Source organism: Pecten maximus, chromosome 6 (assembly GCF_902652985.1).
Source record: "Pecten maximus chromosome 6, xPecMax1.1, whole genome shotgun sequence".
Taxonomy (NCBI): domain Eukaryota; kingdom Metazoa; phylum Mollusca; class Bivalvia; order Pectinida; family Pectinidae; genus Pecten; species Pecten maximus.
In genome coordinates, this window is record NC_047020.1 from 20,186,517 (window position 1) to 20,209,787 (window position 23,271).

Below are 23,271 nucleotides of genomic sequence, written 5' to 3' on the forward strand. Positions count from 1 at the left end.
GCTGTAGTTTTACATATAATGTCTGTCCTTCCATCTGTCTGTTATTCCATTATCTCATCTCTAGAACTTATACTTAGTGTATGGGTTCACCTTGTGAGGCAGTATATTAAAGGTCCGATTAGCTTTTATATAATTAGGCCATCCTATTTCTTGAGAACTACTAGGAGGACTTTTCTCGAGTGTCACAGTGTTCCTCTTGGTCCCTAGTTTTGTGCCCATTTAATTTTGTGTCTGATCCAGAAAGCAAAATGGCTGACAGTTTTAGTTTATCTTTGCTATTTCTAATTCACAGATATTAATATCTCTCTTAGATGGCATGTCTTGTAATCAGGTCGTTAAAGTAGAGACGAGCATACATAGAACAAATAAAGATCATTTAATGGTGGCTGACAAGAACTCTCTTGGATTTCTTGTTTAAAGAAAGATTCAGAACAAGATTAGATCAGACATAATTTAATGGATAAGACCATGTATAAAAGTTTCACATTACAATTACATCTTGTATGTTATATATGTATATACATGCTGAGATATTCAGGAGATTCATCAGTCTCTGCAAATTAAATTTGCCTATTAAACCTGTCTGAATAAGAATGTGAAGTGTACAAAGTGTAACTGTATTGACATGTATTTTCACGTACACTGCAAGCTTAAAATGTTTACTGTAAGTCTGGTTACAAAAATCTTTAATTAACAAGTCGGGGAAATAAAGTGGGGAAAAAAAACCCATCAAAGCTTCTACTGGATTCTTTAACAGTTTTTTTTTTTTTTTTTTTGGTTTGTTTTTGTTTAACGTCCTATTAACAGCCAGGGTCATTTAAGGACGTGCCAGGTTTTGGAGGTGGAGGAAAGCCGGAGTACCCGGAGAAAAACCACCGGCCTACGGTCAGTACCTGGCAACTGCCCCACGTAGGTTTCGAACTCGCAACCCGGAGGTGGAGGGCTAGGGTTAAAGTGTCGGGGACACCTTAACCACTCGGCCACCGCGCCCCCTTTAACAGATGAATCATGTTGATGTAAAGGAAGCAAGTATGGTTATCTGAAGTTTTACTCCAAACCTGAAGGGCTAATAGACTTTATTACTTTCTCCTTTATATCGGTAAGATTATGTTAAGTATCAGAGTTAAACCTTTTCTTACAAATGTCATTCTCTTTACGCAGTTTTCTCCCATATGAACCCAAAGCCAGTCTCGCACAACTAATTCAGCCAATCAGCTTCTGTGAAAATCTTGCACAACTAATTAAGCTATTATGTTACTACAAAAGTCTCTCACAACAAATTCAACCAATCAGCTGCTGTGAAAGTCTCTCATAACTTATTTAGCCAATCAGCTGCTCCTGGAAAAAGGCCCTACAGAAAAAAGATGTTTCTGAAGTTTGAAAGTATTTCCTTCAGTATACATAATAACTTTAAAACAAGAGGCCCATGTGCTTCAATGTCATCTCTAAAGATCCTTGTAATATTGTAGTATACATACTCAATAGCAAGTACTCAACAGTTGGCCTTGGTGGCCATCTTGATTTGGACAGACCAAAATAATTACAACACACACATTTGGTCAGGACTATCTCGGGATCATCGTAGCCAAGTTTGATTTGATCCTACTGATGGAACTTGACATGTGAAAAATCTACGCATGGAAGACGGAGACGGGGGAAGCATAGTGACTACAGGTCATCCTGATCCTTCAGGTCAGATGACCTAAAAATTATGAAATAGGTACTCCCTGTATAGGAGCATAGAGGCCAAGGTCTTAAGATTTGAAAAGCAAAGTATACACTGCTACTGAAAGTACAATTATGTAGGACTACAGGTGTAAAAAGATGGGAATGCCCCATGTAGGGGTATTCCATGATCCATTGTAAATGCGTTGTCACTTGTGTCCGGGTTATCGTCTTTCAAGTACCCGGTACCAATGTGCTCTTTTATATGTCCTTAAATCTATCCATTTGAATTTTCAAGTTAATGAGCCATTGATGAGCTGGTGTTACCATTGTAAAATTATTAGTTGTGAGAGGCCTACTGCTGATTACTTTGATACTAGTCTTTAAGGTACATGTCCACACTTCTGACATAAAATCAATATGCTATCAATATGTTACCTGAGTATTGAATATAAATACCCAAAAATCACTGACACATGTACCTACCCCTCTGAAGTGGTCTGTTGTTACATAGGGTAGGTGAGTTTGCAACACTGAAAGTCAAAATCTAAAATGTATTTTTAGAATTCAAGCATAGGAGTACCTTTGTAAATGTCATATGGTTATCCATAGAAAAGTATAATTTTGTACCTGTTACCTGTTTTGAGATACATTTTTTTGAAGTTTCTACTTATCCTCGCAGTAAACAAACCAACAATTTGATTTATTAGGAAAAAGAAACACAGGTAAAACCATAGCTAATCTCGCAAACACCCTGGTGTTTGTACAAACTATTTCAATAGCAAATAATATTTACTGGAGGTCTGGTCATGAACCTTAAACAGGATTTTATTTCCACTTTTCAAACATGGACACTAGCCATTAAAGTGAAGGGTTTTTTTTGGAGGGAGGACAGAGATGTGTTGGTCCTCATTCGATGTCACATTTTTATTTTCTCTTTTCTTTTTAGGAGAAAGACAGGAGGGAGTGTATTCACCTCTAGTTGGTAAAGGCATAGATGTCTTCTGCTTTGACATTTTGATATTCGAGTGTCCATGGTTACTGTCTGAAGGTCCCTCAGATAAAGGGATATTAGGAGAAGTCTGTGGAAGAGACATGTGAGGATTTGACAAAGGGTGTCCATTAGGAATGGGTAAATTCAGAGATGGGCATTGAGATGGTATTTGTAAGCTTGGCGGACTAATTCCACTGCAGACCTGTTGTAATAATTGCTGCAAGTGATCCTGTTCTCCATTTTTCGAGGAATGAACAATCTGTCTCAAAAGGTCCTGTGATTCTTCAGATTCCTGTAGTGAAGTCATTTGTGTCACCATCTGTGTAATACTTGGGTGTTGTAAAAGCTGAAAAAAATAATATAAAAAGGATTATAACAGATGCTTGATAAAAGTTTTGCTTTATTTCAAATCAATTTATATAACTTTTCAAAGATTTAGAAATTTACGAAATATTACACAAAGGTTTCTGTATAAAGTTATTCAGAACTGGGATTGTCTTTTGTCTTATGGGAACACAAAACTGAACAACTACTAGGAAATACCTTACATTTGGTTCAGGTGCGGAACATTTACCCACTCAAATGGGCAGGCTGTCCTATAAATATATATATATTTATTGTTCATCTTAGAAATTTATTCCTCAAACGCTGTTACTTGAAGCAAAAGGCCTTATGTATTAAAACGAAAAATTTTGACCTTAATTTAAAAAAAAAAAAAGGAAATCATTTTGTACATTATTGATATCATTACATACTTACACATGTACATGTTATATACAAATTATGCATATCAAAAGATTAAATGGCTCCAAATCAGCTGATTAGCACAAAAATCTTTTTGGTGTCTCCCTTGTGTGGTCTTTATAGAAAAGTTTGAATGTAAACTGGTTTCAAATCCCGCAACATTTTGAAATATGTTGACTAGACATAAAGATATGAGAACAATCCTATCTGGAGGAAGAAAAGGGGCAAGTATCTCCCATAGAATTTAAATGTGACTAACAAAACTTCACCTGCTGTGGTGGATCATTAGAATGCTTTGGTTTGTTTTTGTTTAACGTCCTATTAACAGCCAGGGTCATTTAAGAACAGCCAGGTTTTGGAGGTGGAGGAAAGCCGGAGTACCCAGAGAAAAAAACCACCGGCCTACGGTCAGTACCTGGCAACTGCCCCACGTAGGTTTCGAACTCGCAACCCGGAGGTGGAGGGCTAGGGTTAAAGTGTCGGGACACCTTAACCACTCGGCCACCGCGGCCCCTTTAACAGATGAATCATGTTGATGTAAAGGAAGCAAGTATGGTTATCTGAAGTTTTACTCCAAACCTGAAGGGCTAATAGACTTTATTACTTTCTCCTTTATATCGGTAAGATTATGTTAAGTATCAGAGTTAAACCTTTTCTTACAAATGTCATTCTCTTTACGCAGTTTTCTCCCATATGAACCCAAAGCCAGTCTCGCACAACTAATTCAGCCAATCAGCTTCTGTGAAAATCTTGCACAACTAATTAAGCTATTATGTTACTACAAAAGTCTCTCACAACAAATTCAACCAATCAGCTGCTGTGAAAGTCTCTCATAACTTATTTAGCCAATCAGCTGCTCCTGGAAAAAGGCCCTACAGAAAAAAGATGTTTCTGAAGTTTGAAAGTATTTCCTTCAGTATACATAATAACTTTAAAACAAGAGGCCCATGTGCTTTAATGTCATCTCTAAAGATCCTTGTAATATTGTAGTATACATACTCAATAGCAAGTACTCAACAGTTGGCCTTGGTGGCCATCTTGATTTGGACAGACCAAAATAATTACAACACACACATTTGGTCAGGACTATCTCGGGATCATCGTAGCCAAGTTTGATTTGATCCTACTGATGGAACTTGAAATGTGAAAAATCTACGCATGGAAGACGGCGACAGGGGAAGCATAGTGACTACAGGTCATCCTGATCCTTCAGGTCAGATGGCCTAAAAATTATGAAATAGGTACTCCCTGTATAGGAGCATAGAGGGCAAGGTCTTAAGATTTGAAAAACAAAGTATACACTGCTACTGAAAGTACAATTATGTAGGACTACAGGTGTAAAAAGATGGGAATGCCCCATGTAGGGGTATTCCATCATCCATTGTAAATGCGTTGTCACTTGTGTCCGGGTTATCATCTTTCAAGTACCTGGTACCAATGTGCTCTTTTATATGTCCTTAAATCTATCCATTTGAATTTTCAAGTTAATGAGCCATTGATGAGCTGGTGTTACCATTGTAAAATTATCAGTTGTGAGAGACCTACTGCTGATTACTTTGATACTAGTCTTTAAGGTACATGTCCACACTTCTGACATAAAATCAATATGCTATCAATATGTTACCTGAGTATTGAATATAAATACCCAAAAATCATTGACACATGTATCTACCCCCTCTGAAGTGGTCTGTTGTTACATAGGGTAGGTGAGTTTGCAACACTGAAAGTCAAAATCTAAAATGTATTTTTAGAATTCAAGCATAGGAGTACCTTTGTAAATGCCATATGGTTATCCATAGAAAAGTATAATATCGTGTCTGTTACCTGTTTTGAGATACATTTTTTTTGAAGTTTCTACTTATCCTCGCAGTAAACAAACCAACAATTTGATTTATTAGGAAAAAGAAACACAGGTAAAACCATAGCTAATCTCGCAAACACCCTGGTGTTTGTACAAACTACATGTGTTTCAATAGCAAATAATATTTACTGGAGGTCTGGTCATGAACCTTAAACAGGATTTTATTTCCACTTTTCAAACATGGACACTTATAGCCATTAAAGTGAAGGGGTTTTTTTTGGAGGGAGGACAGAGATGTGTTGGTCCTCAATCGATGTCACATTTTTATTTTCTCTTTTCTTTTTAGGAGGCAGACAGGAGGGAGTGTATTCACCTCTAGTTGGTAAAGGCATAGGTGTCTTTTGCTTTGACATTTTGATATTCGAGTGCCCATGGTTACTGTCTGAAGGTCCCTCAGATAAAGGGATATTAGGAGAAGTCTGTGGAAGAGACATGTGAGGATTTGACAAAGGGTGTCCATTAGGAATGGGTAAATTCAGAGATGGGCATTGAGATGGTATTTGTAAGCTTGGCGGACTAATTCCACTGCAGACCTGTTGTAATAATTGCTGCAAGTGATCCTGTTCTCCATTTTTCGAGGAATGAACAATCTGTCTCAAAAGGTCCTGTGATTCTTCAGATTCCTGTAGTGAAGTCATTTGTGTCACCATCTGTATAATACTTGGGTGTTGTAAAAACTGAAAAAAATAATATAAAAAGGATTATAACAGATGCTTGATAAAAGTTTTGCTTTATTTCAAATCAATTTATATAACTTTTCAAAGATTTAGAAATTTACGAAATATTACACAAAGGTTTCTGTATAAAGCTATTCAGAACTGGGATTGTCTTTTGTCTTATGGGAACACAAAACTGAACAACTACTAGGAAATACCTTACATTTGGTTCAGGTGTTGAACATTTACCCACTCAAATGGGCAGGCTGTCCTATAAATATATATATATTCATTGTTCATCTTAGAAATTTATTCTTCAAATGCTGTTACTTGAAGCAAAAGGCCTTATGTACATTTTTGATATCATTACATACTTACACATGTACATGTTATATATAAATTATGCATATCAAAAGATTAAATAGCTCCAAATCAGCTGATTAGCACAAAAATCTTGACCTGTCTATAAAGACCATTTTGGTGTCTCCCTTGTGTGGTCTTGATAGAAAAGTTTGAATGTAAACTGGTTTCGAATCCCGCAACATTTTGAAATATGTTGACTAGACATAAAGATATGGGAACAATCCTATCTGGAAGAAGAAAAGGGGCAAGTATCTCCCATAGAATTTAAATGTGACTAACAAAACTTCACCTGCTGTGGTGGATCATTAGATGGCAGGTGTCCTACAGTAGATTGTAAGTCTTAACATCCTTACCTGTTGTGGTGTAGGACTAGAAGGCTGTGTCCTACAGTAGACAGTAAGTCATAACAACCTTACCTGTTGTGGTGTAGGACTAGAAGGCTGTGTCCTACAGTAGACAGTAAGTCCTAACATCCTTACCTGTTGTGGTGGCTCACTAGAAGGCTGTGTCCAACAGTAGATTATAAGTACTAGAAACCTCACCTGTTGTGGTGTAGGACTAGAAGGCTGTGTCCTACAGTAGACAGTAAGTCATAACATCCTTACCTGTTGTGGTGTAGGACTAGAAGGCAGGTGTAGTACAGTAGACAGTAAGTCCTAACCCTTACCTGTTGTGGTGTAGGACTAGAATGCGGTGTCCTACAGTAGACAGTAAGTCATAACATCCTTACCTGTTGTGGTGTAGGACTAGAAGGCGGTGTCCTACAGTAGACAGTAAGTCATAACATCCTTACCTGTTGTGGTGTAGGACTAGAATGCGGTGTCCTACAGTAGACAGTAAGTCATAACATCCTTACCTGTTGTGGTGTAGGACTAGAAGGCGGTGTCCTACAGTAGACAGTAAGTCTTAACATCCTTACCTGTTGTGGTGTAGGACTAGAAGGTTGTGTCCTACAGTAGACAGTAAGTCATAACATCCTTACCTGTTGTGGTGTAGGACTAGAAGGCTGTGTCCAACAGTAGATTATAAGTACTAGAAACCTCACCTGTTGTGGTGTAGGACTAGAAGGCTGTGTCCTACAGTAGACAGTAAGTCATAACATCCTTACCTGTTGTGGTGGAGGATTAGAAGGCAGGTGTCCTACAGTAGATTACAAGTCCTAACATCCTTACCTGTTGTGGTGGCTCACTAGAAGGCTGTGTCCAACAGTAGATTATAAGTACTAGAAACCTCACCTGTTGTGGTGTAGGACTAGAAGGCTGTGTCCTACAGTAGACAGTAAGTCATAACATCCTTACCTGTTGTGGTGTAGGACTAGAATGCGGTGTCCTACAGTAGACAGTAAGTCATAACATCCTTACCTGTTGTGGTGTAGGACTAGAAGGCTGTGTCCTACAGTAGATTATAAGTCCTAACATCCTTACCTGTTGTGGTGGCTCACTAGAAGGCTGTGTCCAACAGTAGATTATAAGTACTAGAAACCTCACCTGTTGTGTTGGAGGATTAGAAGGCAGGTGTCCTACAGTAGACAGTAAGTCATAACATCCTTACCTATTGTGGTGGGGAACTAGAAGGCTGTGTCCAACAGTAGATTATAAGTACTAGAAACCTCACCTGTTGTGGTGTAGGACTAGAAGGCTGTGTCCTACAGTAGACAGTAAGTCATAACATCCTTACCTGTTGTGGTGGCTCACTAGAAGGCTGTGTCCAACAGTAGATTATAAGTACTAGAAACCTCACCTGTTGTGGTGTAGGACTAGAAGGCTGTGTCCTACAGTAGACAGTAAGTCATAACATCCTTACCTGTTGTGGTGGCTCACTAGAAGGCAGGTGTCCTACAGTAGACAGTAAGTCTTAACATCCTTACCTGTTGTGGTGTAGGACTAGAAGGTTGTGTCCTACAGTAGACAGTAAGTCATAACATCCTTACCTGTTGTGGTGTAGGACTAGAAGGCTGTGTCCAACAGTAGATTATAAGTACTAGAAACCTCACCTGTTGTGGTGTAGGACTAGAAGGCGGTGTCCTACAGTAGACAGTAAGTCATAACATCCTTACCTGTTGTGGTGTAGGACTAGAAGGCTGTGTCCTACAGTAGACAGTAAGTCATAACATCCTTACCTGTTGTGGTGTAGGACTAGAAGGCAGGTGTCCTACAGTAGATTACAAGTCCTAATATCCTTACCTGTTGTGGTGGCTCACTAGAAGGCTGTGTCCAACAGTAGATTATAAGTACTAGAAACCTCACCTGTTGTGGTGTAGGACTAGAAGGCTGTGTCCTACAGTAGACAGTAAGTCATAACATCCTTACCTGTTGTGTTGGAGGATTAGAAGACAGGTGTCCTACAGTAGACAGTAAGTCCTAACAACCTTACCTGTTGTGGTGGAGGATTAGAAGGTAGGTGTCCCACAAGATTCTTAGTCCTAACAACCTTACCTGTTGTGGTGGGGAACTAGAAGGCAGGTGTCCTACAGTAGACAGTAAGTCTTAACATCCTTATCTGTTGTGGTGTAGGACTAGAAGGTTGTGTCCTACAGTAGACAGTAAGTCCTAACAACCTTATCTGTTGTGGTGTAGGACTAGAAGGTTGTGTCCTACAGTAGATTACAGGTCCTAACATCCTTACCTGTTGTGGTGGCTCACTAGAAGGCTGTGTCCAACAGTAGATTATAAGTACTAGAAACCTCACCTGTTGTGGTGTAGGACTAGAAGGTTGTGTCCTACAGTAGATTAAAAGTCCTAACATCCTTACCTGTTGTGGTGGCTCACTAGAAGGCAGGTGTCCTACAGTAGACAGTAAGTCATAACAGCCTTACCTATTGTGGTGGGGAACTAGAAGGCAGGTGTCCTACACGATTCTTAGTCCTAACAACCTTACCTGTTGTGGTGGGGAACTAGAAGGCAGGTGTTCTACCGTAGACAGTAAGTCCTAACAACCTTACCTGTTGTGGTGGGGAACTAGAAGACAGGTGTCCTACAGTAGACAGTAAGTCCTAACAACCTTACCTGTTGTGGTGGGGAACTAGAAGACAGGTGTCCTTCAGTAGACAGTAAGTCTTAACATCCTTACCTGTTGTGGTGGAGGATTAGAAGGCTGTGTCCTACAGTAGACATTAAGTCCTAACCCTTACCTGTTGTCGTGGACCACTAGATGACATGACATCTTGCAGTAGATCATGTATTATTCCAAGGGATCTCTGGACCTTCTCGTTTCCCTTATATTTGTTTAATGTCCTTGGATCTTCCTCGATTTCTTTAAATATCATACTCGTTTCATAGTCCTGTTATTAATAGAAACACATATTACCTCCAATGATACACTCATAATTGGAATGTGGTGAGAGCATGATGCAGATTCCAAGCTTGAATATTTTTGAAGAACTTTAACTAAAAAATTATAGACTGAAACTCAATCGAAGTTGCATGGATATCAGATTTGTATAATTTATTTTCATAATTATGATTTCATATGCTATTTATATCATGTATGATTTCATTCAGGTCATTAGGTGAGATTAGAATAAGTTTGTTACTTGTAAGCATTTGTTTCTGTTACAAAGTATTATCTTGAAAAAATACCAGATATTAATTTAGATATTAGATACTTTGAAAATTGACATGTAAAAATACAATACACAGGCACTATAATGTATATATGTTATCATGTGTAATGTTGACAAAGATTTGCTCATTTATAAACATAAAAGTTTCAAAATTATCCACTTATATTATCTCCTAAAAAGTAAGACTGCAAGACCCGGCCTACTCCATGACTAAATATCAACTTTGTTTGTCATAATACTGTGTGCAGTATCTTTTTATTAGTATTAATTTCAAAGTTAAAGACTACTACATGATTGAATGCTTACAGTGAAAACTTCGCGGACGGCAGGATTAGAGCAAACCATTTCTAATGTCAGAGCTGGATCTGGCACACCATCTGTGTAAAGATTACCACAATGAATTAACAGAAATATAAGCAGAGACTTGGCAATATAGTATGTATATGTGGACCATGGGAATTAGGAATTTTTTGTACCAAATCCCTGTGAAATAAAAATGGACAATGGGTTGGAAATTTGAGCCAAGTCTAACAGCTGTGATATAATACATTTGTACCAAAACCTTGAAAGAGTTAAAATTGAATTTAAACTAACAGTTAACATATGTCTGCTCAGGGTCAGTCAAAATGAACTTTATTGAAAAAAAACATACACTGAGAAGACTTTTGTATAAGAATGAAAAAGTTGCAAAATATTTAGAAGGCAATCAACCTAGATAAATTTTGATATTTTCTTTTAATTTCAACAAACTAGAACCCATCATGACATAGATTATATTTCCAATAGCATATATGCTACATTGTATTCCTGTGCTGAGACTGTGCTGCCTCTGGTCCTGCTTAGGTCACCAGACTAAGATATTCTGACAGATAGATGTCTGGTGTATTACATCTATCGATCAAAACAAGGACTATACCTTATGCATCCATGACATCTCCTGGTGATATATTTAATGACCAAACAAATATGGAAAAAGTTAAAATAATCAATCCAGGAATGTACATAGATGTGTGTACGTCCCTTATAAATCATATTGATTTTACAGAATTTGCATGTCAAAATATTATATACTATTTGATATTGTACCGATTGCAAGATTTAAGTAAAACAAGAGGAGAAAAATCTTCAGTTGGGAAAATTTTCTAAGAACCACCGTTCTGACATGTTAGTAGTTTAACCATAGGTGTTTAGCACGTTTATAAGTCCAAGACCGATTATATACTAATATATAGAGAATTTCTCTATATGTTAATCTATAAATATAATCGGTCTTGGACTTATAAACGTGTTTATAAGCACCTATGGTTTAACTTAATTGTAGGTACTAGATTTGTTTGGTAAATTGGATCATCATCGTTTGGCAAATGAACTTAAATTTATTCATTGTACCTTGTTAACTACAGATGAAAATTGTATAGTATGACAAAGTTGGAAACTTATTTCACCAGGTAGGGTGTCAACTGTAGTCTGACAGGAAATAGTTCGGAAACATTTATCTCTTATATTATACACTCCTCATAAACTCCTACAAAAGTAGAATAACTGCTCATAAAATATATGATATAAAGATGTATATTACCGGATGGGCTACTCTTCAAATGATCCATGGATGTAAAACTAAAGTTTGTTTCCCTAAAACCGAAACCGAAACCGAAAGCAGGAATCAGGGACGATAACTCTAAATCTGTTTGTTTTCACTAATTGCTGACGACAGCCGACAGTAGTGATTTACCGACAAGAAGTTAGAATTACTGACAAGAAGGAAAATGAACAACAAAATAGTTTGATTTGTCGACATAATGTTTGATTTGCTTCTTTATTTATCTATGTTGCCGACAAGAAAGAAAATACACAATAACTTAGTTTTTATTTACATGTATAATTAATTCTCTGATTCTTGCTAATGTAATCCTACGACTGTTTGAATCAAATTTAAAGCGATTCCCCGTTGACAAGAGATATTGCTGTACCCTTTTACACTGTCAGGTTAAAAGTCGTTCCACACATTCTAATTTTGCTATAAGATCTTACCATTTAATTTTATTTCAAAGAATTTTCCCGGATTTGTTAAGGTGTATGCCGAAAGAGTTTTATTCAAATTTCATTTGATAATATTTTTGTTATTTTCCATTGTCATTAATTTGAAAAATTCACATTTATTTTACAATATGAATTATTTTAACGTCTTTTTGATGATAATTTAGTAAATTAATGAATAATACCGATGCCACGGGATTTGGTTTTGTTGTTACTTCTAATTTCTACCTACATGTACATATAAGCTATTTTGCATCGAAATTTTACATGAAGAATCTCGGATATTTTTGTTTCATCAAACAAAATTTCAATAAAATACAACTATGAATGAAGGCTGGGCAGTGTATTGCAAAAACGTTGAAAATACAAAGAAATTGTAGCAGAATTAGGTTGTGCGGAAAGACTTTTGACCCGAAAATCTACTACAAATAATTCCCATGGAAAAAGCATATATATCACAAGTATTACTCACATCCGGTGATTTTAATGCAAATATTTCAGTAGGCCACCTATCATCCAACTTACGTGATATACTTGTTTCTTTAAATCTATCCCAGCTTGTTGAATCACCAGATTTTATACAGAAACACCGAATTCATTGTTAGATATTGTCTGCACTAGTAGTGGTAATCTTATTAGTAAATGTTATGTTGGAGAAAGCTTCCCCGACCAACCAGTAAGATACCACTGTCCAATTTACTGTTCTGTTCATATTCCAAAGCTAGAGCAGCAGATACTAAACGTAATATTTGGCAAACGTAATGTTTGGCTTGTTGACCTAGTAAATTATGATTTATTTAGGAGAAAACTCAGTTAACTGTAATTTATTAGATAATTTCGAAGACATTAATAATGCTGTTAAAACATTCTTAGATATCTTGCTTGCTACTGCCAAAACTTGTATCCCGAATAAAGCAGTCACATTAGATCTAATGAGCCCCCTTGGCTATCTAATGAAATAAGAAGGTAACTGGTTAATTCGAAAACGAAAACGCGCCCATTAAAATCCAAGCGTACCCTTAGTGAAGTTCACTTGACGAAGTTTTGTCGATTCCGTAACAAATGTGTTAACACCATAAAGCAAGCCAGCCTAACATATTTTTTTCTAGATAACATAACGAACTCCGTAAACCTAACAAAGTCAGTGATAAACAAGGGTGGAAAACTGTCGAGCTACTATTGCCAAACTGTCCGGGTAAATTTTGTATACCACCATTGCTTCATAATGGTAGCATTGTCTCAGATGACTTTGAGAAAGCTTGCTTATTCAGTGATTTATTTTGTGCCTAGTCCTTATCCAATATCAACATCATAGTTAATGATGTCAGAGATGCTCTTACCATGGATTGTTCTAAGGTCATTGGTCCTGATCTGGTAAATCCTCGTCTTTTAAAAGAATCAGTAAATCTCGTTTGTGTCTCCTAAAGTAATGTCTTTAATAAGTCAATTAGTACATGGATGTTCCCATCCATATGGAAATCTGCTAACGTTAATACCCATGTGCACAAAAATGATAACGAGTCTATATTAACTAACTACAGACCTATACCGCTGCTTTCGGTAATCGGAAAATTAATGGAAAGGTGTGTTTCCAAATATGTCTATAATTTCTTGCATACTAACTCCCTCCTATCCCCGTTTTTATCGGGAATTAGGCGCGGTGATTCACCAACCAATCAACTACTTGCGATCATTCATGATATATATTTAGCCTTAGATAATGGTAAAGAAGTACGTATGGTCTTTTGTGATATTAGTAAAGCTTTTGATCGTGTTAAACATAAAGGTCTTCTTTGTAAATTATCCAGTTTTGGAATTAGAAATTCATTGCTAGTTTGGTTTGAAAATTATCTTTCCAATCGTACACAGAGAGTTGTCATCAATGGTAAAAATCAAATTGGTTAAATATTAATGCTGGTGTTCCTGACAGGTCTCGATTCTTGGTCCTCTTTTTATTCTTGATATACATAAAAGACATTGTTAAAAATATACAGGCTAAAATAAAATTATTCGCTGTTGATACCTCTCTTTATATCACTGTTGATATACCTAGGGTCAGTGCGGAACTTCTTAATAATGACCTAAATAACATTCATAACTGGTCGCAAAGATGGTTAATTTTAATCCTTCTAAAACAGTAACCCTACTCATTAGTAAAAAAAAGCATGAAGCCTTTCCACCCTCCCTTAATCATGAACAACACTTATATATCTCGGAAGTCACTTCTCATAAACATTTAGGTATCTTTCTCTCTGAAAATGGTCAATGGAACGAGCATATTAACTATCAAATATCACGGATTTCGCCAAAAATAAACATGTTTTAAGGACATTTAAATTTTCTCTGGACAGGTGTAGTCTTCAAACTTTGTACTTTACTCCCATTCGCCAATATTCGACTTCGATGACATCATTTGGGACTGTCTAACTAAAGCTCAATCACTGTTATTAGGAAATGTTCAATTAGAAGCAGCATGCATTATCCCTGGTGACACTAGACTAACCAGTAGACTTAAACTATATACCTAAACAGGCTGGCTTCTAATCGAGGAAAGACGAAAGCAGCACAAACTTATTCTATTCCACAAAATGGTTCATGGTCTTGCTTCTCAATATCTTCTCAGTATGCTTCCTCCTCAGCGGAATAGAAATTACCTCAACCATGATACTCAAACGGGTCGTAATTTTCGTCCTCCAGCATGTCACACGAGTCTATATGATAAGTCTTATTTGCTATCTGTCATCACTATCTGGAACTCATTGCCAAATTTTATGACTCTTCAGTTTGTAAACTTAAAACCTATCTACGCACTCCCGCTCCAATAATTCCAATATTTTTCTTTTATGGCTCTAGACTGGGGCAAACTCACCATGCTTGGTTAAGCATGTAATCCCCTTAAGTGTCATCTATTCCAACGAAACCTTATTGATAGTCCTCTTTGTCATGCATGCAAGCAAATGAAACAAACGAACATTATCTATTACATTGTTGTCTATTTTCGTAACTACGTACTCGAACATCAATCAATCAATCAATCAAGCATAAGGTGTTTTCCAGCAGTTTTCAGTCAAAACGGACTAAGTGCTGTTTGGATGTACATATTTAGGATGTAAATATGTAGACTTAGATTTGTTTAAATTTGTGTGAACTGTTATGTGTGAATGCGCCGGCGATAGTGTGGAAGATGGATGAAACTTCATTGGATTATATTGTATTTTCGGGATTTTCATGTGGATTAATAAATATCAGTAAACTTTATATCCTGTGTTGAATTATGTTTATCGCACCACAACCATCCCAAAAAGAACTTTCACGTCCCTGTTATGGAGAGCGGACGTTACAGTATGTCAAAGCTAGCATGTTAACAATCACATGATAATCTCCGGACCTAACTGAATTTATCATAAATGGTAGTGTATTACTCGACAGTTTCAAATATTTAGATTATCACCGTGGCTTATAACCATCCTGTTTCGTTCGTCGTCGTCCGGTTGGGGATGGTAAAGAAATTAAAGGAAGCCGGCAAAGTTTTGCTATTTTTTTGGCCTCGTCAAAACTTCGACATGGCAGCCACGGCGAACATTTTGGGACATGACTGCAAAGTCATGCATTTCTTGTTCCCCAGTTCCATGAGTCGGAATCAGTTCAGACACGACTCAAATGATCCTGAGGTAGTTCTGGCCAAATGTTGTTATTTTTCGGGTTGGTTTGAAATTCAAGATGGCTGCCACGGCCTTTTTCGTGGACAAAAAATGAACTTCTTCTCCAGTTCCATTCATCATTTTTTTTTTTTACTTTTGGAGACACCATACATTATTGCACGCGGTCGCCGAGTGGTTATACATGTGTAGGTGTCCCGACACTTTATCACTAGTCCTACACCTCTGGGTCGCGAATTCGAAACCCACATGTGGTAGTTGCGTGGTATTGACCATAGGTCGGTGGTTTTTCTCCGGATACTCCGGCTTTCTTCCATCTCTAAAACCTGGTACGTCCTTAAATGACCCTTGCTGTAAATATGACGTTAAACAAAATGGACCAATACAAATATAAGCCAAAAACTGCACAGTTATTCACAGTACCACTACTTTATACTGTTACTGATATCGCAAGACAAGTTGTCATTTATTCACGGAGCAACGTTTATCCAGGATTTTACCAAATTATATAAGATATCTTATAAACTTTATAAGATATCTTATATAATAGATGAGATATATATTATATAATTTTCTTTATTATATATCTTATATAATATATTAAAAATAAGATATCTTATATATTATTTAAGATATCTTATAAACAAATATATAAACATATAAGATATTTTATAAACATATAATATATCTCATAAATAAAAAATAAATAAGATATCTTATATAATTTGGTAAAATACTGGGTCAACATTTCTCCGCGAATAAATGACAACTTGGCTTGCCATATACTGATTATGTTTACTCCCTTGCGTTAGGGTCTTTATAGTCAGATCATCGTTAGGAACCAAATGTACGTAGAGACGAGTACCTGTTGTATAGAATTTCCCTATCAGATCACTTGCAAGATGCACATATATTAACGACTCAGAATTCATTTATATTTCACTGAGCCAATGTTTCTGTAAACGTATTCCTTCTACATATTAATCATTCTTATTCGTCTGTTGTTATGTTTATATGATTTTACACATCATTCCTAATTAGTATTTCAGATCTAAAATCACCCAACAGCAACTATTGAATAGGTTCATTTCCAGCCTATCATGCTGTGTTGATAACAATATTACAGGTTTTAGATTTAATAATGCAGCCAAATTCTGACATCACAAATATACGTTATATTGGTGATTGACATATATGATTTGAATTACCTTATTTTTTATACCAGGGTAACTCAAAATGAACTCATTTCATTGGCTAAATTTATTATTGATACAAAAGAGATGATCAATTCACAATACTGTCAATCCGTCTTGTTTTACCATGTATCATTGTTATCCATTTGTTAATGTTCATATTCTCTGCACTGTACTGTTTACGAGAATAAACCATTGTCATTGTCATTACCCTGTTGTTCATAAGCTTAATCACTTGCTTAGTTTAAATTTCAGTTCCCCTTTACATCAAACCATGTGTATGTATACTCCCTGAAATAGGCAGACAGGAAGAGACTGAAGAGTTCTAGATTTTCGAAATAGGTTGCAATTGTCAAGCTAGTTTTAGCAGAAATGATTATATATATTTTTTAATTTCTCTATGAAGAAAAACTATAATTAATTATAATTACAGTATGGGAGAGGACACCTTGGTCAAGGTGCATGACTAGGGTGTGTGCTTATCTCATGATTTGAGTTTTAACACCCATATCAAAAAAATTACATCAAAATCTATGCAAATGTTAGGATATCTAAAACGTTCCGGTTTCGGTTTAACATTAGTTAGAAACAGACTTGAGTACAGTGCAGAAATCTAGTCTCCCTATCAGTACACTTTTATCAAATATCTAGAAAAGGTCCAAAGATTTTTTTTTACAATTTTTTTACGTTTTAAAGCCAAAATCAGATTTGATGACCAATCTTATACAGATGTTTGTAAACATTTTAATTCAGCAAGTCTCGAATGTCGACAGCAATACTTAGAAACTGTTCGACTCTCGTCGACTGCTCTTATCTGATAAATTCTGTATCTTACCATGTTCACATGTAGTCGACATCTTAGGAAGAGTGCAAAATTGTTATTTTACAATTCATTTAGCAGACTAAATGTTCGTGAATTCAGTCTTCTTATGAGAAGCCAAAAAATATTTTAATGATCTCATAGACGCTTACAATGTAGATATTATGTGTCATTCTCTGTCAACTGAAAGTTCTGTTTTAAGTAAGTTGTTGATACTTTTATGTTATTGTTTTTCTATCTTCATAACTATATTGTATATTATAATAATTAATATACATGTTGTTATGGATTCCATTATTGGACCTTAGGGTCTGTTGAATTGAAATAAAATTGAGAAAAAAAAAAAGAAATAAAAAGAAGAGAAAAAAGGAGAAAAAATAAGGATTTAAATTTGTGTTGTGGTTATCCTGCGATGAGGCTAAACACTTTTTGAAGCACTGGTCCCTGATGTTTACTGAGGAGTTCGTTGCTCGCAGGATACAGATACATTTTGTAGCTATGTATGAATTATGAAGATATTATCACGATTACAAAGGGATTGCAACACTTGGAGTCCTGAACGTATGCTACCGGCGTCATCCATTTTCAGTTATCAGTGATGCGCTATGTCGTAATCAATATCTATATAGGTTAATCTGGCATTAAACTCGCGCGGTCCAACAATTCACTGAGCCCGAAATACCCGAAGCGGCACACATAGATTGTAGATAAAAAAAATTACAATTACGACAGGAATTTCAAATTAAACAAGCCAAATATTACCATAATAATTCTTTCCATGTTAATTTTCTAAGCAGCAAAGAACACATATTTTGAGCTTTTAGTTCAAACAATTTTTAGATTTAGATTTAGATTAAGACACCTACTAGTAATGATCACAAAATTAGTAGTCCTGATCATCTGTGTTTTTATTTTTTTGCCGCGGTGGCCGAGTGGTTAAGGGGTACCGACACTTTATCACTAGCACTCCACCACTGGGTTGCGAGTTCGAAACCTACGTGGGGCAGTTGCCAGGTGGTTTTTCTCCGGGTACTCCGGCTTTCCTCCACCTCCAAACCTGGCACGTCCTTAAATGACCCTGGCTGTTAATAGGACGTTAAACAAAAACAAACCAAACCAAAGTACATTCAGATTTTGACATTTAAATTGCATAACGGTCAGACGTGAAGCTATTTTGACTCTCGGTTTAGATAAAAATGAAATAGCCTTACACATGCTCCTTATAATAATAAACTTTTGTCAATAATAGTGCGACTTTAGAAATGCTCCATTTAACGCTAATAGATAGCAATTATGAAAACTTCACCAAATGGAAACAACATGCTCTTGAATTTGCCGATTACTTCAGGGTCATTTCAGGAGACCAAAAATGGATATCCATGCATGGAGAGTAATATAAGCCAATCACTTCAGTTAATGACATGCACCCTCAACATCATATACGAATAATGAAAATAAAAAGAGTGGTTCTTAATATTTTTTATAAGGAAGACATGGGACGGAAACCAAGTGTCCACTCTCGTGGGAGAGGTTGAAGCTGTCCAATCAATCCACCATACCATAAAGGTCCGTCAGACGTTGGTACGATGGCTGTGCAACGTTGTGATTTGTGCTGAGTTAACCCAGCAAAGCAATATTGGTGCACATTCATAACAATTTCTTCTTGAGAATATCACAAACAGTGTTCATGTATACGCACAACTAGTATAGGTGGATGACGACTTTTCGCTTCACGGTCCTTGTTCCTCGACACTTCAGTTCGTCTCTGTAATGCAACGCTTTAAATCTGGCGGTGAAAAGCTAAAACGTTGAAAACTGAATAAAAGGAAGCTTCATTAGCCAGACAATACATTTACTGTATGGAAAAATGTCCTTAACCATATTGACGCTTAATGTTTTGAGTAAAATGGAGTTTAAGTGGAAGTCTCACGCTGACGTATGCTTATATCATATCAATGAAATTGATGAGTGCGTTTGAGTAGGTTTGAAAACCCGTCTTTTTAAATACATCTATCTTTTGTACATGTAAATCAAGCATTTTCTTAAGAAATTCACTGCCATAGCATTAACGTAAAATTATATTAACTATGTAATGATTCGAAGATTACGCATATAACTATTCTTTGCAGGAAAATATTATTGATTCGTTACATTCCTTTTTTGGGAGCATTTTAGGTGAGAATGAGGTAAACCGATCCCTTCCCGTACGAAATAAATAAATCAGCATCAAAATGTTAAGTTCAGTTTAAATAATTAAGTATCCCAATGAAATAAGCAGTAACAATCAACGAGTTATTCATGTATACCCCGGGTATTAGTAGAAGATAGAGCATTGCTTTATAACGATATGGGAATTCAGTTTTATTATTCTTGTATTTCTTATTCACTTTACTCTGTCCTCCTTATTCCCTTATATACCATCCAAGGGTGGTCTACCTCAACATGGGTCAAATGGCAATCTCTAATTGGTGGGAATACATTTGGAAAGAAAATAAGCATATTTCAATAATTGTCTAGTTTGTATTTCAAGAATTTCTCATTATTATTATTATTATCTTCTTTATGACATTTTGCTCACAATTCTACCGTTTTACCTACCTAACAACGACTCCTCTGTGTTCTTAACTCTCATTGGTTTATCACAGGATGGATTGTCGCATTTTGTCATGGTTGTTGAAATCCTTTGACGATCTACGTATGATACTATAAAGTCATATCCATCGCCTTACAAATTTATGGACGACTTTGGCTTTTTACCGGTAAAATTAACCCAAACAAACTGTTCTTCAGACAGTAGCTTGAAGACAGTAAGAAGAGTCTGTGACATGGGATTATGGTCATTTTTCATATGGGACTTGAAGTTGTTGTCACATGCATATCTTGTAGTATAGCTAGCACATCGTCAATTGTGCATGTATTTGCAAGTACAGTTGTCTCAATTCTACAACCCCATTTCATCACCTTCGGTAAGTTTGCTGTCCTCTTCTTTGTTGCCATGTGGATTCTCGTTTTGGAGTCATACATATCTTTCTTTTTTGGACTTCCAAACTTCCTCCTTTGTTGCCATGTTTGTATCCAAATCTCTTTTCTGATTACATTTCGATTTCTTCTGTCGAGGACATGGGGGAAAATGGTCCTTGAGTCTTGACTCAGAGGCGTGTCGCAGGTTACCTACGAAAACATATGGTCGAGCGTGCTTTGGCAATTTTAAGTCACATTTGATGAATTTGAACCAATTCAATTCTCTGCTGGATAATTTGTATAGCGAGACATGATACTAACGCTCAGCATGATTGGCACATTGGCAAAATCGGCATAAATTTATCAACAAGGCATGGAATGCCTCGGGATAATGGCATGCGTTGTCTTCCTCACTTTCTTCTTTATCATGATGCAGTGTGAGTTATGTTGGATGTTTTGGAAGATTGCTGTGAAAGGAGAAGCATCTTTTATTGTACTTTCTTCAGGATTGTCAGAGAGGTTGCTGTCGTCCATGAATATGCCGTCATCGTCATCATCTTCCCCAGACAAGTTATTTGTCTAAGACTCTTCTCAAGACTTAATGAATCATTGACTTCTGTAGACATTTTCACGTTGCAAAGAGCAATACAGATAGAATTGTATACTTAGATTGTTTCATGTAATGAAGTTATATTTTTAAGGACGGCAAAGCAGTTTAAGATGAACTTTCTGACCTTACTGTTTGTCTTTGACTTGTACTTTGAAAGATGACGGCTAAAATCTTATGTGCAGTACAGAGGTGATGGACTGTAAAGTCTGAAGGCATGTTTTTGTGTTTTTATAATTTCTATCCACTTTTCAGAATACGTTTTGATATTCAAACTGTTGAAGGTGTGGAAGCATGCTTATATTAAAGCTAAGCTGTAATCTGTTCTCACATTCTTGATATTTAAGACTTTACCCGCAACGTTTAAGGAACGTTTTATCAGCGAGATGAATAATTTGATCCATGACATGCTATGCTGAGTGGAACGCATGTCAGCCAAAGAAACAGATGGGAGTTCGGGGTTTGGTTTGACGGCAAACGAATACAGGTATGGACGCTTCTGGCCAGCAATGTTGGAAATTCCAGGCCCTGTGGCATCAAGAAAAACATAAGTCTTCTTCATCCGAGACTATTTTTAAAAGCTGTGCTTGTGTGTCTGATAACATAATCAAGTAGAATAGGTCATAACCGATTTTCTGGATGTACGGCTCGTTGCTTTTTTTCATAACTTTCTGAGTACCCGAAGCTTTGTCAGCATATTTTAATGAAGCTGCTCCGTTTTCAGGATTTCGGAAACAATTTTTCTCGGCACCGTTAATTCGGTACATAAGTAAAATGATAACCAACACTCGGTGAGTTTGTATCACAGGACAATACATTTTCATCATTATCATTTGCACGAAGTTTTTGCGTGTCTTTGTATCAGTTATTTATTGTATCAGGTAGTTCTTACTAGTACAATGTGGTACCGGTACGGAACCATAGGAGGGCGATAGTGCAAATAGACTGATTTGGTCATGATCTCTCATCAGAGAGTGTCAAACTGTACATTTGATACATAGATTTGTCTCCCTTTGTGAACAATGGAAATTATAAACATTTTCCAAAGACCTTGAACATTCTGACATTTCCGAATTTCGTGCGATTTGGAAGACATTAAGTACAAAATGTATAAATACTATATATGTTGACTGATAACGCATGAAACAACTGTTTTGTTACCTGAATAATCCACAAGATTTCACATATAGGCTATTTTATTAGGCCAAGGACCGCGTAAAAAAAGTAAAATAAAAATAAACTGTTAATTCCGGCTTTGGTGCATTTTCGAACTCCAAAGTTGACGTTCCTTTGGTCTCACAGTATACTGTCAGAATTCATACAGACCATTTTATGACATTTTATGTGGTAGCCATATCCCTGTTTTCAATTAGATATAACAAACCCTGATTGGAGATATCTTCAAACCTTTCTGACTTCGAATCTAGGATTTGCTAGAGATACTGTTTACAAATCATGATCAGAAAGACGCTTCATACTAATCATTTTGGTGGTTTTTGGGTGGTTTGGTTTGGTTTATTTTGTTTAACGTCCTATTAACAGCTAAGGTCATTTAAGGACGGCCTCCCGTGCGTGCGCAATGCATGCGTGTGGTGAGTGCAGATGTGTGCTTTGGGATGCTGCGGTATGTTCGTGTTAAGTCTCCTTGTGATAGGCCGGAACTTTTGCCGATTTATAGTGCTACCTCACTGAAGCATACTGCCGAAGACACCCAGCAGGACACCCCACCCGGTCACATTATACTGACAACGGGCGAACCAGTCGTCCCACTCCTAACATGGTGAGCGCCAAGCAGGAGTAGTAACTACCGACTCTGGTATGTCTCGGCCAGGGGACAGACCCCAAAGCCTTCCTCACAGGGGCGAATGCTCAACTGAAGACCAAAAGTGAGGCATTGTCAAGGGAGACATTAGGAAGAAGAAAGTTGTTCAGAAAGAAGAGAGAAAAGATAAGATCCCAAATGTTTTGGGTGTCGTTATCATAGAGTAAGGTGTAGCAGTGGTACTATAGAGTATAACGGTGCAACAGTCGTTACTCTAGTGTATGGCAATGTAACAGTCGTTATGATAATGTATGACTGAATGTTGAATGTCTTATGTCGAGCTGCACAACTTTCCAAATCTGAATGTCGTATGTCATATGGCATACG

At 36.7% G+C, this 23,271-nt stretch overlaps 1 protein-coding gene across 2 annotated transcripts; it reads right to left on the reverse strand.

The window, feature by feature from the left end:
• Positions 1 to 437: 437 nt before the first annotated feature.
• Positions 438 to 11,496, reverse strand: LOC117329198. 2 transcript variants are annotated; one of them, XM_033887010.1, is made up of 5 exons: positions 11,425 to 11,496; positions 10,152 to 10,222; positions 9,414 to 9,563; positions 5,798 to 5,941; positions 438 to 3,005 (listed from the first exon to the last, which is right to left on the reverse strand). In XM_033887010.1, exons 1-5 carry the CDS (start codon positions 11,450 to 11,452, stop codon positions 2,520 to 2,522), a joined length of 879 nt encoding a protein of 292 aa, XP_033742901.1. In that variant the 5' UTR covers positions 11,453 to 11,496; the 3' UTR covers positions 438 to 2,519. The 2 variants fall into 2 exon arrangements, with proteins under 2 accessions (XP_033742901.1, XP_033742902.1); XM_033887011.1 differs by lacking the exon at positions 10,152 to 10,222 and having other exon boundaries at positions 11,425 to 11,478.
• Positions 11,497 to 23,271: the final 11,775 nt, after the last annotated feature.

Bases quoted from the DNA above. Each gene is read 5' to 3' on its own strand.
- LOC117329198 (XM_033887010.1), bottom strand. From the start codon at position 11,452: ATGGATCATTTGAAGAGTAGCCCATCCG. The intron at 9,564-10,151 runs GTAAGCATTCAA...TATTAATAACAG, and splicing joins CCGTCCGCGAAGTTTTCACT to GACTATGAAACGAGTATGAT. The intron at 5,942-9,413 runs GTAAGGGTTAGG...TATTTTTTTCAG, and splicing joins CTAGTGGTCCACGACAACAG to TTTTTACAACACCCAAGTAT.